The 22,174-nt window shown below is 38.1% G+C and overlaps 2 protein-coding genes across 2 annotated transcripts in view; both read left to right on the top strand.

Annotated features, from left to right (window-relative positions):
- The window catches only part of MTMR8 (myotubularin related protein 8), a 54,503-nt gene extending 50,546 nt beyond the window's left edge, over positions 1 to 3,957 (top strand). The window contains 3 exon segments of the mRNA XM_063083245.1: positions 665 to 675; positions 678 to 781; positions 3,466 to 3,957. Coding sequence (XP_062939315.1) covers positions 665 to 675; positions 678 to 781; positions 3,466 to 3,957 — 607 coding nt within the window.
- Positions 1 to 22,174, top strand: part of ASB12 (ankyrin repeat and SOCS box containing 12) — a 152,171-nt gene that overhangs the window by 63,744 nt on the left and 66,253 nt on the right. The window lies entirely within an intron of this gene.

The raw sequence follows: 22,174 nt of genomic DNA, 5'->3' as shown, positions 1-22,174 counted from the left end.
CTGTTCAGAAACTTTTTATTTTGATATAATCACATTTGTTTATTTTTTTCTTTTTTTGCCTGTGCTTTTGGGGTCTTATTCATAAAGTCTTTGCCCAGTCGTATACTTACATTGGGAAGTGTTTCCCCTGTATTTTCTTTTAGGAGTTTTATAGTTTCAAGTCTTATATTTAAGTATTTAATCTATTTTGAATCTTATTTCTTAAAACTACATGTGAATCTGTAATCTCATTAAAAGATTAATTTAGGCTGGCCCCGTGGCTCACTTGGGAGGAGAGTGCGGAGCTGGTAGCACCGAGGCCATGGGTTCGGATGCTATATAGGGATGGCTGGTGCGCTCACTGGCTGAGCGTGGTGCAGGCAACACCAAAGGGGTTACAATCCCCTTACCAGTCAAAAAAAAAGAAAGTTTGATTTAAAAAAAAAAAAAACAAAAAACCTTAAGTTTGCTCAGCTCCAAAAAGTCTCCTTTAGCAGAGGTCTTTCTGATGGGAAATTTATTTTTCAGTTATGAGCATGTCCAGTCTTAATGTCACCAGAATTGCATAATTTTTTACATTTTCCCACTACCAGGTTAATATTTTCATAGGATGAGGAAAACATGAGTAATTGATTCCTCTAGCCAAACTAACCCACTTTTTTTTTTTTTTTTTTGTCCATTCGAGGTTCTGGTGTGGTGCTTTGACAAAGGATTGCAGCCCAAGCAGAGTATGATAGAGAGCCTCCTGGAAATTAAGAAACAGAGAGCAATGCTAGAGGCAGATGTGCATGTACTAGAAAAGGTGAGGAGAAAGGTTGCAAGAAGAGATCCTTTTGCCCCTTCTGGGGAGGCCCAGCCCACTTGGAGTTGAATTGGTACTTGTGGAAAGCTACCTGGCTGGCTTGTTATGCTCTCTGGCTTCCAAGTGTCCTGTGTTTACAAAGCTCTAAGCATAACTCCTTTTCTTATTTCCCATATGTATTAGTTCTTTTATGTTGCTTATAACAAAATACCTACAACTGGGTGATTTATAAAGAAAAACATTTATTGCTTACAGTTTCTGAAACTGGGAAGTCCAAAGTCCATCTGGTGGTGGCAGCCGTGACGCAGGGGTCTCACATTGCAAGATGGTGGAAGCAGAGAGAGAGAAAGACAGATTCTCCTCTTCCTTTAAAGCCCTCAGAACCATACCCCTAACCACCATTTTTAATCCATTCACTACTGCACGGTCCTACAGTCTAATCACCTCCTTAAGGCTTCACCTTTCAATTACCATAGTAGGATTTCCCACCTTTTTAACAATCACAGTGAGGGCTAAGTTTCTAATACATAAAGCTTGGGGAACACAATTCAAGCTTCAGTGAGTTCGGGGGGGACATAATTCAATCCAGTACATCTTAGTGTGGCAAATATCTCACTCAGCTAGTTAAACAAATATACTGGTTCCCTTTTTGGATCTGGGTGGAATGTTAGGAGGAGCAAGAGGGGATGACAAGGAAATCACACTGGCATTTGTTACCCATCAAGAGAATAAGTATAACATCTTGGGGTGCTGATGAGATCAATGAAATTGCTATATTTCTAATTTAGAAAACTTTGTAAAAGAAGATTCTTATATTCTTCCCATGTAGACTGCAAACTCTGTTCATTGTGTGGCTGTGCTATGTTTGTTTATTTTGCTTTCCAATACCAGCAAAACCAAAGTTGGACACTTGTTTTTAAGTTTTACAGGTTAAACAAGTCAATAAGGATTTTTTTTTAATATGGAAAATACTGGGCTGCTTAGGGAGTCTAGGGATCCCTAAGGGTTTGTTTGAAGGAGAGGGGAGCGGTACCCTATAGTAGAGAATTCTTGGAAAGAGTGTGCTGTTGAGGAGAGGGGTGTGAACTGACTTCAGGCCAGATAAGTTGTAGTTTTCCTGCTCCCTATAAGTAAACAAATATCCTTTTTATTGTGGAAATAAATGTGTTATGATTACATCAGATCCCAAACTTTTAAAAGTCTTTTTTGTTTTGTCTTTTGTATTTTGGCACCGGCTGGTACTGAGATCCGAACCCTGACGTTGGTGTTATCAGCACCACACTCTAACCAAGTGAGCTAACTGGTTAGCTGAGATCCAAACTGTTGAATTTCTTCTTGGTAAGCAACAGCCAGTTACTCGATTCCATTAAGGAAAAAAAAAAAAAAAAAAAAAAGGCTGAAGTATGACTTAAAATCGTAGGAAACAAGTAGCCTCAGGAAGGCCCAGCCCTAGGCAGAATTAGGCAACTTCTTCATAAGGCCTCCTGCCTCCTCTTTTAGCTATTAACAGTCATTTCCACAAGGCTCCCAGAGCAGGTCACCTGCCCTAGACCCAGCCCTCTCACTTATGCCTACCTGGTTCCCAAGAGAGAATCAAATTCCTTTCAGATAGACTCAGATCATTCTCTAGAATGGCTTCCTTTTAAAGTGTGTGTGTGTGTGTGTATGAGTATATTAACTTCCTTTTTTTAATACAGAGAATAAAAATTAAAATGGCCCATAATATCATCACCTAGACAACCCTGTAAAGTTAGAAAATGCAGAATACAATAAGGTACAAAATGAAAAGTTTAAAAGACTCCCCCAGCCACCTCCCAGTTCTAGTGCCTCTCTCCAAGGATCCTCACCATTTTTATTGCATATCACTGTGATTTTGTGATTTCCAGGAAAATAATAATGATATGCCTAAACTCTAAGACAGGAGCTCTTAACTGGAGTCTGTAAACCCACAGGTAGCCATAGATGGGTTTCTGAGGTCTATGGACCCCCTAAAATTATGCCAAAAAACTGTATGTGTGCACTGTCTTGTGCACATACATTTGCATGCATGCATTTCTCTGAGGAGAAGGGCCATCATTTTCTTCAGATTTTCAAAGGTGTCTATGACAGTAAAGAGTTAGTAGTGTAAAGTATCAGTGAATCATTCTGTTATCCCTAAAAGAGAAAATATCTATTGGAGGTAGTATGAGATCATAGACAGGTCATAGATTTTGGCATTAAGAAGATGCAGGGTCAGGTCACAGCTCTCCACTTCCTAAATGTATGAGTTTGGGTGACTTACTTAACTTCTCTGATCCTCAGTTTCCTCATTTATAAAATACAGCTAACACCTAACTAACAGGTTTCTTTGATAAGGATAAAAGGAAGTTATGTGAACTTCCCAGCACATAGAGGTATTCAATAAATGTTAGTGATCCTCTCCCTTGCCCTCCCCCTCCCAATAATAAAATTGTATTTATCAGAAAAGAAGATTTTTATAGATACAAGGCCTTGAGGCTCTTTAATGGTAGGGCTTCTAAAGCACTATGGCAAGTGATAAAGAAAAGATGTTTGGGGTTGGGAGGCATGTAGAGGTTATTTGCTAGTGTATAAGCAAGGAGCAGCAGGATCCCTGCTGGTCAGTGTGATATTTTCCTAGTATTTATGTTTCTAATTCTTTTAATCATTCCTTGCTCCTGAGACAGAAACTGAATACGTGTGATGAGCCACCAGAAGAGGTCTGTACCTGCTCTCAATTAGGGAATTTATTATCCCAGCATCTGGGAAATCCTTTGACCAATCCTCTCGGCTTTATGGGTATTGATGGAGACCTGAATACCTTGATGGAGAATGGCACCCTGTCCAGGGAAGGAGGCCTCCGAGGTCGGATGGATCAAGTAAACAGCCAGTGTGCAGACCTCCACTGTGACTGCTGTGAGATCATGGACAGTGTTAGGGCCATAAATATGTCTGGGGATGTGAGCATCTCCGAGGCCATGGGCATCTCTGCAGACTTGGGCATCTTTGAGGCTATGGGCATCTCTGAGGTCACTGACATCTCTAGAAACATGGGTATTTCTGAGGCCAGGGGCTTCTCTGGAGACATGGGTTTCTCTGGAGGCATGGGCATCATAGAGGACACGGGCATCTCTGAGGACATAGGCACCAAGGAGGCAGGCTGCTCCAAGCAGCAGTGAGCTAGCTAGCTACTCATCTGCTTCCATGCTAGGTGCACCTACAGCAGCCAAAATGATCCTCGTCCCAAAGAGGGCCATGCTGCTTTTCCAATTGGTTTAAGCGAGTGAGGCCAGGGCACTCCTATCCCCACATAAAAGTCTGGAAAGGGATTTAGGGACTTTACTGATTAAGCTACCAGTGTATGCATGTTAAAGCAGTCCAGAATGTTGGCAAGAGTGTGTTATTCTTCTAAAGTGGGATTTAACTTCAGAAGTGTTGCCTTTCAGATGATATGCTTATTAGGCTGGTTCCACTATCCGTTTTCCTTAATGATTAACTTCTCCTTTTCCACCCTTACTGCAATAGCATGAGAGCGAAGTGGAAATATTGTCACAGTGGAAAATTAAGACCTTGTTGAGGGGATGCAGAGATAGTATGTAGCAGGTAACTGTGAGTTTCAGAATGTTTTAAAAGAAAATTTTACTTCAGGTATGCTTACTCATGGGATGTTAGCTAATACTATTGCCAGTAGAGACCCCGATATTTGCCTGAGAAATAAATCAAAATGATCCTTAATTGTTAGCATGAGTGCATGGGTGCTTGGTGGTTTAGAACATATAAGGAAAGTTTTCACACTTGCTCTCCTCACCCCACACAGCAGCTAGGTCTTGTTATAATACTCACTTAGCCAATCCCCTTTTTCATACATAGCCCGTAGGTAAACTTGAACCTACTACAGTCTAAAGTGATCAATTCCAAATTAGTGGGGTCCGAATTAGTAACATTGATTAATAACATTTTTAGCATCAGTTCTGGAAGCAACTAAAAATCTCAGTGCTGCACATTCTGGCTGAGACATGGTCTATGTGCCCATCTGGGTTTTTGCAAAACAGGCCCTTCTTAGGTCTTCTTATGAAAACCGGTGGTTTTGCTTGTGTAGACATCACATGAAGTTTGTGGCTTTTTAGACACAATTGGCACTACTTTTAAAATCTGGTAGGTTTGTTACTTTGTGCTAATGTGCAGTGTTGAAAAAAGTCCATTTTTGTAGCAGGTCCAGATACTCCTGGAGGAAGGGAAAGGATGTGTTTTTGTTTAAACACCAGATTTTCCCCTTGGGGTTGATATACTAGCTGGTGTTTCATCTTTCCTATTGGATATCTAGTCATGGTTTTGCCACTTACACATGCTGGAGGTAGGGTAGGCCTCAAGCAGTTCAAGTCATGCTCCATATATTGTCAGTATTTCCAGAACTCCCAGTGCTAGCAGAATCCAGGTCCTCATCCAAGATGTCTATTCTGAATATTCTATGTCTGGTTTAAGCTCAAGAAAAAGAAAAGAAAGTTAGACAACTTAAAAAGCCATATCTGTTGATCATCACATCCAGTTGTGAATACAGAAATCTATAAAGGATCACCTCATTAAGAAAGAGGTGCCTTTTAATTCAAGTGTTTAAGTTATGTGTAGGAGAGGAGAACCAAGATAGCTCCTTGATTTCTTACCCTTCCTAAACTATGGAGCCAAAACAACCTTCCTCTTTAGTGGAAGAACTCCGTAAGTTATTTTGGTCGTCTTTTTTTCATATGTAAATAGGAGCCATTTTTCTATTTACTGCCTCTTGGTAACTGTTTTAATTCTGTTTTTAAAGAACACAAATTCATTTGAGTCTTTTTTATTCATAAATAGGGGCCATTTTTCTACTTACCTCTTCTTGATAGCTGCCTTTATTCTGTAATGTTAAAGCATCAAGGTGATTTTTTATTCTTTTCTGATCCCCATTTTTCCACAATTTCGTCCTTAGCTTATATAGCCTAAATAATCAGATGTTGCCAGTCGTCATTTGACTTCTTACTTTTGTAAAAAATAGTGTTTTGATCTGGAGGCTACGTCTAACCCTGGCTTTGTGAGGGAAGTTGTCAAAAAGGATGATAGTACCAATCTGATAGAAGTGAGCCTATTCTGGGTTTTGCTTTATACCCAGGACTTTCTCCCCATCTCAATCTGTATTTTGCAGTTCCTTAACTAGCATGATATTCCAGATATAGTGTGTTGAGTTTTTGTTGTTGTTATTGTTTTGTTGTTGGGGGGGAGGGTTGTGGGGAGGAAAAAGGAAAATGGCAAGGTGTAGTTGTTTTTGAAAATGCTATAAAAGCTAGTTTAAAAGTCTCATATTTATTTCTAAAGACCTATGTAAGGACAGTACGTAGTACCCAACCTTATTTCTTAGATACAAAACAAAATAATCCAATAGTGAAAAGAAGGTCTTTTCAATAGAATTCTAAACTGAGAAGTGATAAATAGTAACCCTGATATTTCCAAAAGCAAAAACAATTTTTAAAAAGACTGTCTTATTTTGTTGAGTATCTAAGGCCATGGAATCAATTTTCGCCTCAAGATCTGTGAGATCAATTTGTTTGGCCTTTTATTTTTTATTCCTCAACATATCCCATTATTGCTTGTGTGTAATGTATACAGAATTAAGGAAAACCTTGTAAAAACCTCCTATTTATTCTTAACACCAAACACCTTCTTGTTTTACACTTGGATTTAAAAATCTGAGAGGAAAAAAGGTTCATTGGAATCTAAATATTTATGTACTGTTAAAAACCCCGTAACTATCTGTAGTCAGAAGCCTAGTTATAGAGAGGATAGTCCTGAAGAAAATTTGCCAGTAGTACTAGAAAAGATGATGTATTAATGGCTTTCACTCATACTCTCATAAGCACCTATGCTATGAAAGAAATGTGACCCCTTCCTCCACTGTCCTACCCTTCTAATTCTTCAAGCAGAAATTCCATTCTCATATGACTGCCCTACTTAAATAGGGAGGCATTTAACCACCTGCCACTGTCTCATCTACTAAACTGACCTCTGCCTGTTTTGTACTCAAGTTTCACGGGCCTGGGGTCACTGTTTATCTTTTCTAAGCATGAGGCAGGCTCTGTTCCTGTGTGTGTAGCCATGGTCAGATTTTGCATGGACACCTTTTAAAAAATTTATTAATTATTTACTTAGTTGATATAAGGACGGATTTATCACAGTAATAAATAAAACAGTCCTAAATAACTTAAGTAATTAACAGCTAATGGTCTGACTTTTTGAAGAAGTTCAGGAATAGCATTTGCTGTGTGAAAGAAAACCCGAAGCTTTATCTAGAACTAACAGGACAAGAATGTAAAGATTATGGTGCATGTATTGAACCCATTTATCTTTGGAAAGTCACCTTAGAAACTGTATTCAATTGCCACCAAGTCAGTTGTCATTGCCTAACAACATGCATGGAATACCTTTTATCTGAGATGCCCCTCATACTTCACTGGAAGGGATACCTTTTTCAGAACATTTTCAGCCAAAAGAAATCCAAATCTTTTTAAGAGGTGCTTTTCAAACCAAATTGGTAAATATTTAAGATTGGCTTGAATTTAGCAGAAAGAGAAGTTTAATAACTAAGGATACTTGTGTTAGATCTTTGTTACATACTGGCTTTTATTAAACACACACTACTTTTTCTTGATGCTTTTAGTCTTTGATATACCATTGGGAATCACACTCATTGGGAAATCTGTCTACGAGAGTATTTTTATAAAGTGGTCTTTTTTGTGTGGGGAAATGTAAATTACCTTTAAGAAAAATACTTCTCTCCAAAGGGATTTACTGTACTCCAGATTGGTTTATACCCAAAAAGGTTGTTCTCACTTTCCCTTTTAATTCCCAATGTGTATGAATTAGTGATGTCTATACCAAATCTTTTCCCTACACTCAGGCCTCTCCTTTCTAGAATTCTGTGTATGATGCAGGCAAGATATGATTCCAACCAAATTTGGTTGCTTTCTTCTAAGTGCCAAATCTAGGCCTGAATTTTGATAGAGACATTTAAAAACAAACAAAAAGTAGACATGGCTTAAGCCTAAAATTTTTTCCTATGTTTTTTCTTTTGGTTTTCTTTTTGTTGTTTTTTTTTTTTAATGTAAAGAAATGGCTGGTCTGTCAGGTGACACCAAAGGACAAGGGGAAAGATTTGGGGTCATAAAGAACTCTTGTTTTGTATTCCTTTTAAAGGTAGTTCTGTTTTCAAGGCATTTGATGATAGCATAGAGGCTTTTTCAAGGCCCCACCCCCCAAAAAAATACTTTTTAAGCCCTACAGAACATGTCTTCTCTGATTTGCTGAGGTACTGACAGTTTGTGCCTTCCCCTTAAATAGGAAATATTGGTATTGTCACAAGTTATGGCAGCCCACATCTCCGTTAGATGTCAGTGTGAGTAAGAGTGTGTTACATGCTCCATGATTTGTGACTTGTCTTCATAAAAGACAAGCGTGCTTTGAAAGCAGCTTTCTAATTTAGGCCCATGTTTCATACAGGGGTAGAACAAAAACATGTTCAGAAGTTAGCATGTGTGCAACCAGTGGCTTCCATGTTAAGTCTGGTGCCCTGTCCCTTGGTGTTTTCTAAAGCTTTGGGGGTGACCTAAAAGCTTCTTTATCTTCCAAAGCTTTGTTGCCTTTCAACCATTTTCATGGCTTTGTACTCTGACTCTTCAGAGGGTACTATGTCAGTACAAAATCCCAGTTGTGGAGTAGCTCAGGGAAGGGCAGGAGGGAAGAGAGGCTAATACAGAAATATATGTGTCCAGTTAGACAAAAGGAGTATATATACCCATCCATGATGACCAGCATTCCAGTTATTTAAGATTTCATGTGCTCCTCAGATTAAATTGTTCACAGAAAGGTCCTCTTTTTCAGGCAGTACTATAACTAACACATTTTCTTTTAAGGCTTTTACACTGGTAGAAACTCCTTAAGAATACTGAGTTGTGTATTTTCTCTGTCAATACTTTTCTCTGCTGGGGCATGTGTGATCCTGGGTTTTCTTTTCTTTTAGAGCCTCAAGGATGGTGGGTTTTATTCTCTCCCCTTAATATGTTCCTAAGGCAGATGAGTCCTGAGCCCTCTCTTTGCTTCTGTAGCTGAAGCATCACTGGATCCCTCACTACTCAGGTGAGAATATGTACACCAAACTCAATAGATGGTCACTATTTGAAGACCCATGTCTTTGGTTCCACCTCACATGCAGTTGGCCACACCAGTTCACTTAAAGTATCTCCAAGTCTCCACCTCACTCACATTTGCAGACGGGGCAGTTTCTGTATTTTGTGAATGCCAATAGAAATGCATGCAGAGCACGTATCCTAGTTCTGAAACAGAGCATGTTCAGTATTGTAGTTTAACAGTGCCTCAGGCTTAGGAACAGCAGCTAACAAGTTCAGTCCTTTTGGAATGTAACTCATAGTAAGACTATTTGTATATATGTGTGTTTACTGTAACTTTAGTAGCATCTGATCTCATAGGTCATTTGGGCATTCAGATGAAGAGAATTTGTCCAAGATTAAATAACTCTTAGTGTTAAACCTCTATCTTCGCTATTATCCAACTAAGTGCCATGAAGAGTTTGGGACATGCTAAGCCAGAGACACAAACCAAAGTGAAACAATTGGCCTTTCCTCTGGGGTGTATTGATCAGGCAGCTTTAGAAGTAAGATTCAAATATAATGGCCCATGTTACCTGTAGTGTGTTAATGTCTGCCTCATGCCTACGTGGACATCATGCAACTGATGTATAATTCAGAATCCAAACTCCATAGGTTGAGAACCTGACTTTTCATTAGCCCCAGGTTAACAGAATGACACTGTCACAGCAGCTCAAGTCTGAACTTGCCAAGTACAACCGTGTGAATGATTGACTTTAAACTTCCTATTATGTGTTATCTTGAGCCTGTCGGTAACACCAGTGGGTATGGATGTGTGACTCAGTCCAGATGTTCACTGCCAATTGTTTTGTCCAGTGCCACAGAGCTCACTGGTCCCCTTCTGCAGTTGTGTTCCAGTCTGAAAATGTTTGGTTGATAGTGTTTTTGGTCTAAAATTAAAAACCTTCAATCTTTTATGTGTGTGAGGTTGCTGTGTATTAGCTACAAATAAAGGAAAAGTGGAAGACCTCCAAAAAATGGTACCCCAACCTAGCCTCAACCTATGAGCCACCTATACAAAGACAGAGAATCTGAAGGTAGGTTAAAATATGCCCTTTTGATGTTAAGACAAGTCAGGTATCAGAGAGGGCACCTGGTTCTGAACAGCACTGTGGAGTGCAGAGCCTGTCAGTGACCAACTGTGAGGACAAGACTGAGACAAACTTAACTCATGATGGATACCAGTTTATTTATTCACACTGGGGACAGACCTGTTCAGGGACCAGGCTCTTTATCCCCCACAGGACCCCCTTCCCCCCACTGCCAGCAAGAATTCTCAAACATGGAACCTCATGGACTCAGGGCTATTTCCTCCAGGCCTCAAAAGAGGCCCCACGGGAGAGGCTCCCTCACTCTCTGGGGACCCTGCCCAGGGCCTCCAGTGGGTGGAACACAGACAGACCTTGATTCTAGTCCTGCCTTTGCCATTTACTAGCTGTATGACCTTGGGCATGTCACTTTCCCTCTCTGAGCTTCCAAGGCCTCATCTATAAAATGGGAGTAATAACTGTACCTACCACACAGGGTGATTGTGCAGATTAACTGAGCTAACATGTAAAGCAGTACCTGGTAAAGTGCCTGGCACATAAAGTGAAAGTCAAAAAGCATTAGTTAGCCTCCTTTTTCAGGCCTGATGTTGCTGATTAGACTGATGAATTCTTACTCTTAAGTTTCCTTTTTCCTCAACTCCATTCAGCCCCCTTCCTATTCTGACACACTGTCTTTAGATAATCAAGTTCAATATAATATAACCATACAGTGGATTAGACTATAGCTCTTTCATAATTGTCCAAGAAAACTTTGTTCGTTGAACATTTTAAAAATATGGACAACCAAAAAAAGGCATCATAATTCCTCTATGCAGAGATGGAAATACACACACACAGGGAACAAAAATAGGATCATACTACATACTCCTGTATACTAGTCTCACTTAATTTTGACCATCTTTCCATTTTAATAAATGTAGGTCTGTCATCATGTTTAATGACCACATAGTACCTCACTATATGAGCTATAGTTTTCAGCCAACCTCCTGTTGTTGACCAGACTACAGCTTCTATATTAAGTTTCAATCTTGCCTTCCTGGGTTAGAATTCATCAACCTCTTTTCCGGTTTGAGATACCCCCTTACCTGAAGTGACCTATGCAGATGGATAATTTCATCTATACTGGGAGGATTTTTATTTACCAAAAATCTCTGTAAGGGTAATTTGAGTTCCAAGTTCTCATGGTACCGTATACAGAATATAAGCCTGAACATGGAATCCATTCTCTTTAGTCTAAAGATAACCCACTGTGTTAGCTGTGGCCAAGGACATAGCAAGCTGGGCACCGTGGAATCAACTATGTACAAAGCCTCCTGTCACCCAGTAAAGGTCTGGTTTCATCAAGGAAAGGGTGTCAAGGGAAGGCCCTGAATGAGGAATCGCTTCTGGATGAGTGTCAGCCCCCTGACTTACTGTGTTTCCTTATTTTCAAAATAGGAATCATATTCCCTTCTAGTCTCATGCTGTGATTGTGACAACCATGGGAAATTGTAACTGCAAAAGCACTTTGTAAATTTGGAGGTGCTTTTCAAATATAAGTTGGTATTACTAGTTTCAGTCCTCAAATCCTGTCCAACTGAACCAGAACTATCATATAGAAGCAAGGAACTGAATAATCAAAAGTTGACAGAATGTGCTTTTGTGCTTTCAGTACATTTGAAAGGCTCCCTCATTTCTCTAGGCCTCTGTTGCCTTATGTTTAAAACAGGTCATTGGGACTATTTGATTTCTGGGAAAAGATTTTGAATACTTGTTGAGTGGCTCGTCTGTGCCACACCCTGAGCTGGGAGCTTTAAATATATTTAATATGGTTGAAATAGCTGAAGTCCTGTTTCAAAGTGGCCAAGCTAGTATGTAGGCTATTGGAACCTAGGACTGACTAAAATATTTTCTTACTTTGGAATTTCATACTATAAAACCCTATTGATTAGACTTTCAGTCCAGACAATATGGTGTAGATTCATTTCTCACTGTTCCTTCCCATGAAATAGAACTGTAAACCCTGGAAATAACACAAGAGGCAACCAAGGGAGAACTCTGAAAGGTGGTATGAAGAGGGAGAACTGGTTTAGGATCCCAGGACTGGCATAACAACATTGAAGGAGGGCATCTTATGTCCTTTCACCCAACAGAAGAAGGCAATCCAGGCTGGGTATTTTCTGGCCTTCAGTCTGACAACAGAAGGCAGCCCAGGTAGGCTTATTATTCAAACAGTAGTCCCTCCAGCAAGAGGTGAGCCTGGTAGCATCAGCAAAGGGGATTGACCAGGACCTCCCTTACGTCACCACTAACAATAAACAGCCAAGCAAAGAGCTCTCCATCTCTGCCCTTCACCCAGAGACATGGGGCAGCCAAGCGACATCAGCAAGAGAGGCCCTGCTGCAACAAGCACTCATTCTAGAAAGCCTCTTTGTCCCTGCAGACCTAAGAGTACCATCCCTGACTGAGAGACATTGTGCAACAGGCCTAGGAAAAGCCCTTCCACCCCTTTAGGCAGCACAGACAGGAAACAGGAGGAGCCCCAGTGGCATCAGATAAACCAATCAGACCAAAATAGTACCAAAAATCCTTTAAAAGCTAAATTTCCATTGGAACCATAGTTGACAACAGAAGGCCAGAATCTGCATGCTAAAGCTAAAGAGGGTGAGTACCTCCTGAAATAGAAGATTTAAATAGGACCCAGAGATTCCCAATATAATAGATATTATGTCCAGGATATAACAGAAAATCATCCATCTCACTGAGAACTAGGAAAATCGCAATTTGAATGAGTGAAGACATTTCAACTGACACCAACACTGAGATAAATCAGATGTTGAAATTATCTGATAAGGACTTCAAAGCTGTTATCATAAAAAGGATTTTTAAAGCAATTAAAAATGTTTAGAAACAGAAAGAAAATTTCAGCAAAGAAATAAAAGTTATTTTTTAAAAAAAGTGGAAATTGTACAACTGAAAAATATAATAGGAAAAAAAAAACTGGGTGGGCTTCTAGTAGGATATGGATAGTAGATGATAGAATCAGTGAACTTGAGAATAGGTCAATAGAATTTACCCAATCTGAAAAATAGAAAATTGATTGAAAAAAATAAAAATAAAAGAATTGATCTTCGGGGACCTGTGTGACGATTACAAAGTTAATTAAATAAACTTAATTAAAAAAAAAAAAACTTCCATATTTTTGGAGTCCAAGAAGGAAAGGAGAAAGGGAGTGTTGTTGAAAGAGTGTTTGAAGAACTAATGGCTGAAAGCTTCCCAAATTTGGTGAAGATACAAACCTACAGATTCAAGAAGCTTAGCAAATCCAAAAAAGAATAAGTCCCGCCATCCCCCAAAATACATGCCAGTATACATCATAAATAAATTTCTGAAAACTAAAGGCAGAGAAAAAAAATGTTGAAAACAGTAAGAAATGATTAATTATCTATGAGAGAATACCAACTCAAATGAGTGGATTTCTCTGAAAGCCAGAGAAAAAGTGGAACAACATTATCCAACTGCTGAAAGAAAAAAGGTATCAACTGTAAATTCTGTATTCAGTGAAACTGTCCTTAAGAAATGAATGGAAAATAAAGACATCCTCAGATGAAGGCAAACTGAAAGAATTTGTTCCTTGCATGCCTACTCTTAAAGACTAGCTAAATGAAGTTCTTCAAACAGGAAGGAAATAATAAAAGAAATATTGGAGCATCAGGAAGCAATAGAAAGAGCAGAAATATGGGTAGGTACAATAGGTTATTCTCTTACTCCTGAGTTTTATAAATCATGTTTGATGATTGAAACACAAATTGTAACATCTGATACTCAAGACGATTGTAATCCCACTGCTGGGAATATACCCAGAGGAATGGAAATCATCAAGTCGAAGGTATACTCGTTCCCCAATGTTCATCGCAGCACTCTTTACAATAGCCAAGAGTTGGAACCAGCCCAAATGTCCATCATCGGATGAGTGGATACGGAAAATGTGGTATATCTACACAATGGAATACTACTCAGCTATAAAAACGAATGAAATACTGCCATTTGCAACAACATGGATGGACCTTGAGAGAATTATATTAAGTGAAACAAGTCAGGCACAGAAAGAGAAATACCACATGTTCTCACTTATTGGTGGGAGCTAAAAATAAATAAATAATTTCACACACACACCCCAAAAAAAACCAGGGCGGGGGGAGAAGACAGAACAACTACAATTCCTTGAAGTTGATATGACAAGCAAACAGAAAGGACATTGTTGGGGGGAGGGGGAGAGGGAGGAGGGAGGGGGATTTCGGTAATGGGCCACAATAATCAACCACATTGTATATCGACAAAATAAAATTAAGAAAAAAAAAAAAAAGACGATTGTATACTAGTCCCCGCTTATCTGCAGTTTCAGTTACTGCCGGTACAGTATAATAAGATTTTGAGAGAAGGAAAGAGAACATTCATATAACTTTCATTACAGTGTATTGTTATAATTGTTCCATTTTATTATTAGTTATTGTTAATCTCTTACTGTGCCTAATTGATAAATTAAACATCTTCATAATTATGGATACAGAGGAATAAGTATACTGTATATAGGGTTTGCTACTATCCATAGTTTCAGGCATTCACTGGGATTTTTTGAATATATCCCCCATGGATAAAGGGGACTCTATTTAAAAAGTGGTCAAAATAAAGGAAACTAAATGGATGTAAGGTTTCCACACTTTACAGAATGGTAAAATGTTAATAGTCATGGGCTGTGATAAGTCACATAGGTATATTTTAAGAACCAGAGCATCCACAACAAAACTATACAAAAACACAACACTCAAAAACACTATAAATAAATTAGAATGGAACCCTAAAAATGTTCAAGTAACACAGGAAGTCAAGAACAAGAACCAAAGGAACAAACAGAAAACAAATAATAAAATGGCTGACTTAAGCCCTAAAATGTTTAAATTACCTTTGTAATTGTAAGTGTTGTAATATTTAGACCATGTAAGTGGTTGAATACACCAACCAAATACAGAGATTAACAGTGGATTAAAAACACACCATATGCCCAGCCACTGCTGACACTTGGGACCTGAGGCAGCAGCACCACCAACTCCTGGCATCCTCCACATGGGGCCCAAAGACACTCGCAGGCGAGTCCCTGCCTCTGAGAGAGGCCCCAGCTGCCGGCAACCCCCAGAACTGAAGCAGCAACAGGCACCTGAGCATCAACAAAACTCCCTGATATTGCTCCAGACACCAGGGTGGAACAAGTAGACTATGATAAACTTTGCCACAATGACTAAACACCAATGGAGTGATACTAGAAATATGAAAAACAGAGAAAGTACACCACCAAAGGAATATAATAACTCAAATTCTAGACCCTATAGAACAGGAAGTCCTTGAAATGATGGACAGGGAATTTTGAGCAACAGTTTTAAGGAAACTAAATGAGATACAGGAAGACTCAGACAATGCAATGCAATGAAAAAAATGTATACAGGACCTGAAAGAGGAAATGTACAAAGAAATCCATACCCTGAGAAAGAGTGTAGCAGAGCTTGGGGAGCTGAAGGATTCGTTCAACAAAATAAAAAACATGAGAGCTAAACCAGCAGGCTAGAACAAACAGAAGAGGGAATTTCTGACCTTGAAGGAGGCTTGTTCAAGACAACACAGGCAAGCAAAAACAAAAAAGAAAAAAGAATTGAAGCACCTGAACAAAATATGAGAGAGACAACCTCAAGCACTCAAATATCTGAATCAGGGGTATTCCACAGGGGGATGAAAAAGGAAATGGCATTGCAAAACATATTCAGTAAAATAATAGCAGAAAACTTCCCCAGTATAGGGAGAGATAGAGATCTTCAGATACAGAAGGATCAAAGATCTTCCAACATATTCAACCCAAAAATGTCCTCTCCAAGACATATAGTCAAATTGGCAAAACTCAAAGACAAAGAGAATCTTAAAAGGCTGCAAGAGAGATGCGTCAAGTCACTTATAAGGGAACCTCTATCAGACTTTTCATCACAAACCCTAAAAGCAAGAAGAGAATGGGATGATATATTCAAAATATTAAAAGACAAAAATTGCCAGCCAAGAATACTCTACCCAGCAAGTCTATCCTTCCAAAATGAAGGACAAATACTATATTTCGCAGACAAGAAAAACTGAGGAAATTCACTACCTTATGACCAGCCTTAATAGAAATTCTCAAGGAAGTACTGGGTCTGGTACATGAAAGATAATCACTGTTACCATGAATACTCAAGATAGAACAAAACACACCAGTAAAATAAAATGTTAATAAAGAGAAAAAACAATTTATCCACTATTCCAAGAAACCAACAAACACAGAAAACAATCAGAAAGAAAGAAACAAAAGATATTTAAAACATCCAAACAAAAATCAATATGCCAGGAGTAAATCAATACCTTCCAATGACTCTTAATGTAAAAGGTTTTAATTCCCACTCAAAAGACACAGACTGATTGATTGGATTAAAAAGATGCACCCAACAAAATGCTGCCCTCAAAAGACCCACCTCACCTGTAAAGACACACAGACTAAGAGTGAAAGGATGGGAAAAGATATAACATGCAAATAGAAATGAAAAACAAGCTTGAGTAGCTATTCTTATATCAAATAAAATAGACTTTAAAGCAAAAACCATAAAAAAAGATAAAGGCCCCTATGTAACAATAAAAGGATCTATCCAACAAGAAGACATAACAATCATAAATAATTATGCACCCAATATTGGAGCAGGCAGATTTATAAAGCAAACATTATTAGACCTAAAGAAAGAGATAGACCCTATTACCATAATAGTTGGGGATCTGAACACCCAACTCTCCACATTGGACAGAACATCTAGGCAAAAAAATCAACAGAGAAACACAAGACTTAAACAACACTTCAGATCAATTGGACTTGGCAGACATCTACAGAACATTTCATCCAACAACATCAGAATATTCATTCTTCTCTTCAGCACATGGAACATTCTCCAGGATAGACCACATGTTAGCTCACAAATCTAGTCTTAACAAATTCAAGAAAATTGAAATTATTCCATGTATTTTTTCAAACCACAGTGGATTAAAGCTAGTAATCAATGACAAAGGAAACTCTGGAAACCATATAAATACATGGAAATTAAACAGCATTCTACTTAATGACATATGGGTCCAAGAAGAAATTAAACAGGAAATCAAAAAAATTATTGAAACTGTGAAAATAATGACACATCATGTGAAAACCTGTGGGATACTGCAAAAGCAGTACTAAGGGGGAAATTTATTGCACTAAATGCTCACTTCTGAAGAATGGAAAGATGGCAAGTAAACAACCCAACACTTCACCTTAAAGAATTAGAAAAACAAGAATGTTCTAAACCCAAAGTTAGTAGACAGAAAGAATTAAGATCAGCACAGAACTAATTGAAATAGAATCCCCCAAAATGATACAACAGATCAGTGAAACAAAAAGTTGTTTTTTTAAAAAAGAAGAGAGTAGATACAAATAACAAAAATTAGAAGTGAAAAAAGGCAATATTCCAACTGATACCTCAGAAATAAAAGGAATCATTAGAGACTACTATAAACAACTATATGCCAACAAATTTGAAAATCTGGAAGAAAAAGATAAATTTTCGGACACACACAAACTACCAAGACTGAGCCAAGAAGACAAAGAAAATCTGAACAGAACAATGACAATCAAAGAGATTGAAGCTGTTATCAGAAGTCTCCCAACAAAGAACAGCATAGGACTGGACGGCTTCACTGCCAATTTCTACCAAACCTTTAAAGAGGAATTAATACCAATTCTCTCCAAACTATTCCAAAAAACTGAAACAGAGGACACTATCCCGAACTCAGTATATGAGGCAAATAACACCCTGATACCAAAACCAGTGGAAGATACAACAAAAAAAGAAAACTACAGGCCAATGTCTTTGATGAATGTAGATGCAAAAATCCTCAAATACTAGCCAGTAGAACTCAGCAACACATAAATAAAATTATACACCATGACCAAGTGGGATTCATCCCAGGGATGCAAGATTGGTTCAACATACGTGAATCAATAAATGTGATACATTACATCAATAAAATCAAACACAAAAACCATGTGATCATCTCTATAGATGCTGAAAGAGCATTTGACAAAATCCAACATTCCTTCATGATAAAGACTGTCTATAAATTGGGTATAGAAGGAAAGTATCTCAACAGAATTAAAGCCATATATGACTAACCCACTGCCAATATCATCCTGAATGGGGAAAAGTTAAAGCTGTTCCCTTAAGAACAGGAACTAGACAAGGATGCCCACTATCGCCACTCCTATTCAGCATGATGTTGGAAGTACTAGCCAGTGCAATCGGAAATAAAGGGCATCCAGATTGGAAAAGGTGAGGTCAAATTGTCCTTGTGCAGATAACATGATCCTATATATAGAACAGCCTGAAGACTCTCCAAAAAAATCTGTTAGAGTTAATAAATGATTTCAGCAAAGTTGCAGGATAGAAAATCAACACACAAAAATTAGTAGCATTTCTATAGTCTAACAATGAACTGGAAGAAAAAAGAAATCAAGAAAGCTAGCCCTTTTACAAAAGCCACCAAAAAAATAAAATACCCAGGAATAAATTTAACCAAGGATGTGACAAATCTCTACCAGCAGAACTGCAAGCCACTGTTGAGCAAAATTAAAGAGGACAGAAGAAGATGGAAATATATCCCATGCTCTTGGAGTAGAAGAACTAACATTGTGAATATGTCCATACTACCCAAGTGATCTACAGTTTCAATGCAAGCCTCATCAAAACTCCAATTACATTTTTCTCAGAATTGGAAAAAATATTGCTAATATTCAAATTGAATAACCAAAAACCTCAAATAGCCAAAGCAATCCTGAGCCAAGAAAAAAAAAAAAAGAAAACCAGAGGCATAACACTACCTGACTTTAAACTATACTACAAAGCTATAGTAACCAAAACTGCATGGTACTGGCATAAAAACTGACACATGGACCAATGGAACAGAATAGAAAGTCCAGAAATAAACCCATGCTCCTACAGTCATCTGATCTTTGATAAAGGCACCAAGACTACACACTGGGGAAGAGACTGCCTCTTTAGTAAATGGTGCTGGGAAAACTGGACATTCATGTGTAGTAGAATGAAATTAGACCTTACCTCTCACCATATATCAAAATCAGCTCAAAATAGATTAAAGAATTAAATATATATCCAGAGACAATAAAACTCCTTAAAGAAAACATAGGGGAATCACTCCAGGATGTAGGATTGGGTACAGACTTTATAAATATGACCCCCATAGCACTGGAAACCATAGGAAAAAGAAATGGTATTTTATCAAACTAAAAAGCTTCTGCACAGCAGAAGAAACAATAGAGTGAACAGTCATCGAACAGAGTGGGAGAAAATATTTGCAAAATATAGATCTGACAAAGGATTAATATCCAGAATATACAAGGAACTCAGACAACTTAACAGCAAAAAAACAAGTAACCCAATTAAAAAATGGGCAAAGAGCTGAATAGGCATTTCTTAAAGGAAGATATACGAATGGTCGACAGACACATGAAAAAATGCTCAACATCACTCTGCATTCGGGAAATGCAAATCAAAAGCACGTTGAGACCCCATCTCACTCCAGTTAGCATGGCTAATATCCAAAAGACTGAGAATGACAAATGCTGGTGAGGATGTGGAGAAAAAGGAACCCTCCTACACTAAGGTGCAAAATGGTGCAGTCTTTATGGAAAATGGTATGGAGGTTCCTCAAACAGTGACAGATACATCTGCCATGTGACCCAGCTGTTCCACTTCTGGGTATATACCCAGAGAAATGGGAATCCCATGTCAAAGGGATATCTGTAGCCAGGAGTTGGAACCAGCCTAAATGCCCATCATTGGATCAGTGGATAAGGAAAATGTGGTATATGTACACAGTGGAATACTACTCTGCTATAAAAAGGAATGGAATACTACCATTCGAAGCAACATGGATGGACTTAGAGGAAATTATATTAAGTGAAAAAAGCCAGGCATGGAAAGAGAAATACCACATTTTCTCACTTATTTGTGGGAGCTAATAAAAATAAATTAGTAAATATACAAATGAACAGGGTGTGGGGGAAGAAGACACAACAATCAGAACAATTGCTTGATCTTGTTAAGACAAGTGAACAGATATGATGATGGGGGAGGGGGAAGAGGGAGGGAGGAAAAGGAGGAATTGGGAAAGGGATATGAAAATCAACTATATTGTATACTGATAAATTAAAAGCATAAAAATAAAAATTAAATAAAAATAAAACACACCATGCCATATACTATATACCAGAAACTCATTTCAAATTCACAATATAGGAAGATTAAAAATAAAAGGGTAGAAAAAGGTTGCCTATATTAATATCTAATAAGATATACTTTAGAGCAAAAAATAATTAACTGCAGACAAAGAGGGATATAACATCATATGGTCAGTCCATTAAAAAGACATCATTATCCTAATGTGTACAAAGCAAACAACAGAACCTCAAAATATATAAAATGAAAACTGATAAAAGTGAAATGATATATAGACAGTCTCACAATTACAGTTGGGGACTTCAATATTCACCTCTCAGCAACTGATAAAACTACTAGACAAAAAATCTGCAAGGATATAGAACCAAAGAGTACAATCAACCAACAAGATTTAATTGACATGTATTGAGCAACAACAGGAGAATACATACTCTTTTCAAGCTCCAATATAACATATGACAAAAGAGACCATATCCTGGTCCGTAAAACAAGCCTCAACAAATTTAAAGGAATTGTAATCATACAGACTGTGTATTCGGACACAATGTAATAAAAGTAGAAATCAATAATAGAACAACAACAGTAAAAGTCTCTATACACTTTGATATTAAGCAACACACTAGTAAATAATCCATAGGACAAAAAGGAAGTCTCAAAGAAAATTTAAAAACATCAGAGGACTTTATATTTCCAGTTCAGCATATAGAGAGCATGGAATTTGTCACTCCCATCTAAATAACAAAAATAAAAAATAAACAAACTGAAAATTAACTTCTCCTAAATCCTCCAGAAAATTGAATTCATAGAGGAAATTGCTGTCCCCAAAATTGGAGAAACAGGCGAAACCAGAAGAATACCAGAGCAGAACTCTCCAACCAGTACCTAGTACAAGAATAAGAAAACTTAAACTTTAATTAAAGAACTACTGGACTCTAACTGTGGAAAATTTAAGAGTTAAAAAAACAACAACATACAAACCAATAAAACCCTTCCTGGAGACCCAGTATTAGAGGTTACTCTACAGTTATGTGAGTTTTTTTTTTTAAACCAGGAGCCCTACCAGGTTCTTACAGTGGAGAATAAAGAAAAATCCCCTTGTGCTTCCAGCAGGAGGAGGTGGAAAGTAGCCATTTTGAAATACATCCAGAGCATTTTGTTTTTCTTAAGAGGGCCTTCCCTCAAAATAAACTATTTTCCTAGAACCTAACTGATAGGGGTTTTGCCAGAGCCTAACTGATCTGGGAGAAGGGAAACCCCAACTGCAGCCTCCTCTAGCCTTCTTCATGTTGGGAAGAAAAATACACAGCTCCAGCCACCTATAGCCTTCCTGTCTTCACAAGAGGGATGGGGAAGAATGAGAAGCATTTCTGAAAGTCACAGCCCAGGGACACAAGCTCACTAAAACACTGAGACCTAATCGTAGGACAATATAACATTTCTAATCCCTTACTAATCTTCTTACCACATTGATTAGGGTCCTATATAATAACAGGAAAATACAACTGAAAGAAATGCACATCAGACCTTACTTATGAAGTCTCTAAAAACACCAAAGGCAACAAGAATGTCCCCAAAAACAAGGACATCAGAGGAAATTTTTTCCTCTGACACCTACAGCTACAGGAAGCAGTAAACAGAGTCTAACCCCTAGCCAGATAAACATAAAACCTCATACTAAAGGACTATTTACCTCAGTTACTTTTATCCAGCACATCATGGATGGTTGGCTTTCTAACAAAAAATTACAATGCAATTTGCTACTGTTTGAATGACTGTATTCTCCAAAACTCATGTTGAAATAATCCCCAATATGGCAGTATTGAGAGGTGAGTCTAT

Source organism: Cynocephalus volans, chromosome X (assembly GCF_027409185.1).
Source record: "Cynocephalus volans isolate mCynVol1 chromosome X, mCynVol1.pri, whole genome shotgun sequence".
NCBI lineage: Eukaryota > Metazoa > Chordata > Mammalia > Dermoptera > Cynocephalidae > Cynocephalus > Cynocephalus volans.
This window is presented reverse-complemented; position numbering and strand designations above follow the sequence as displayed.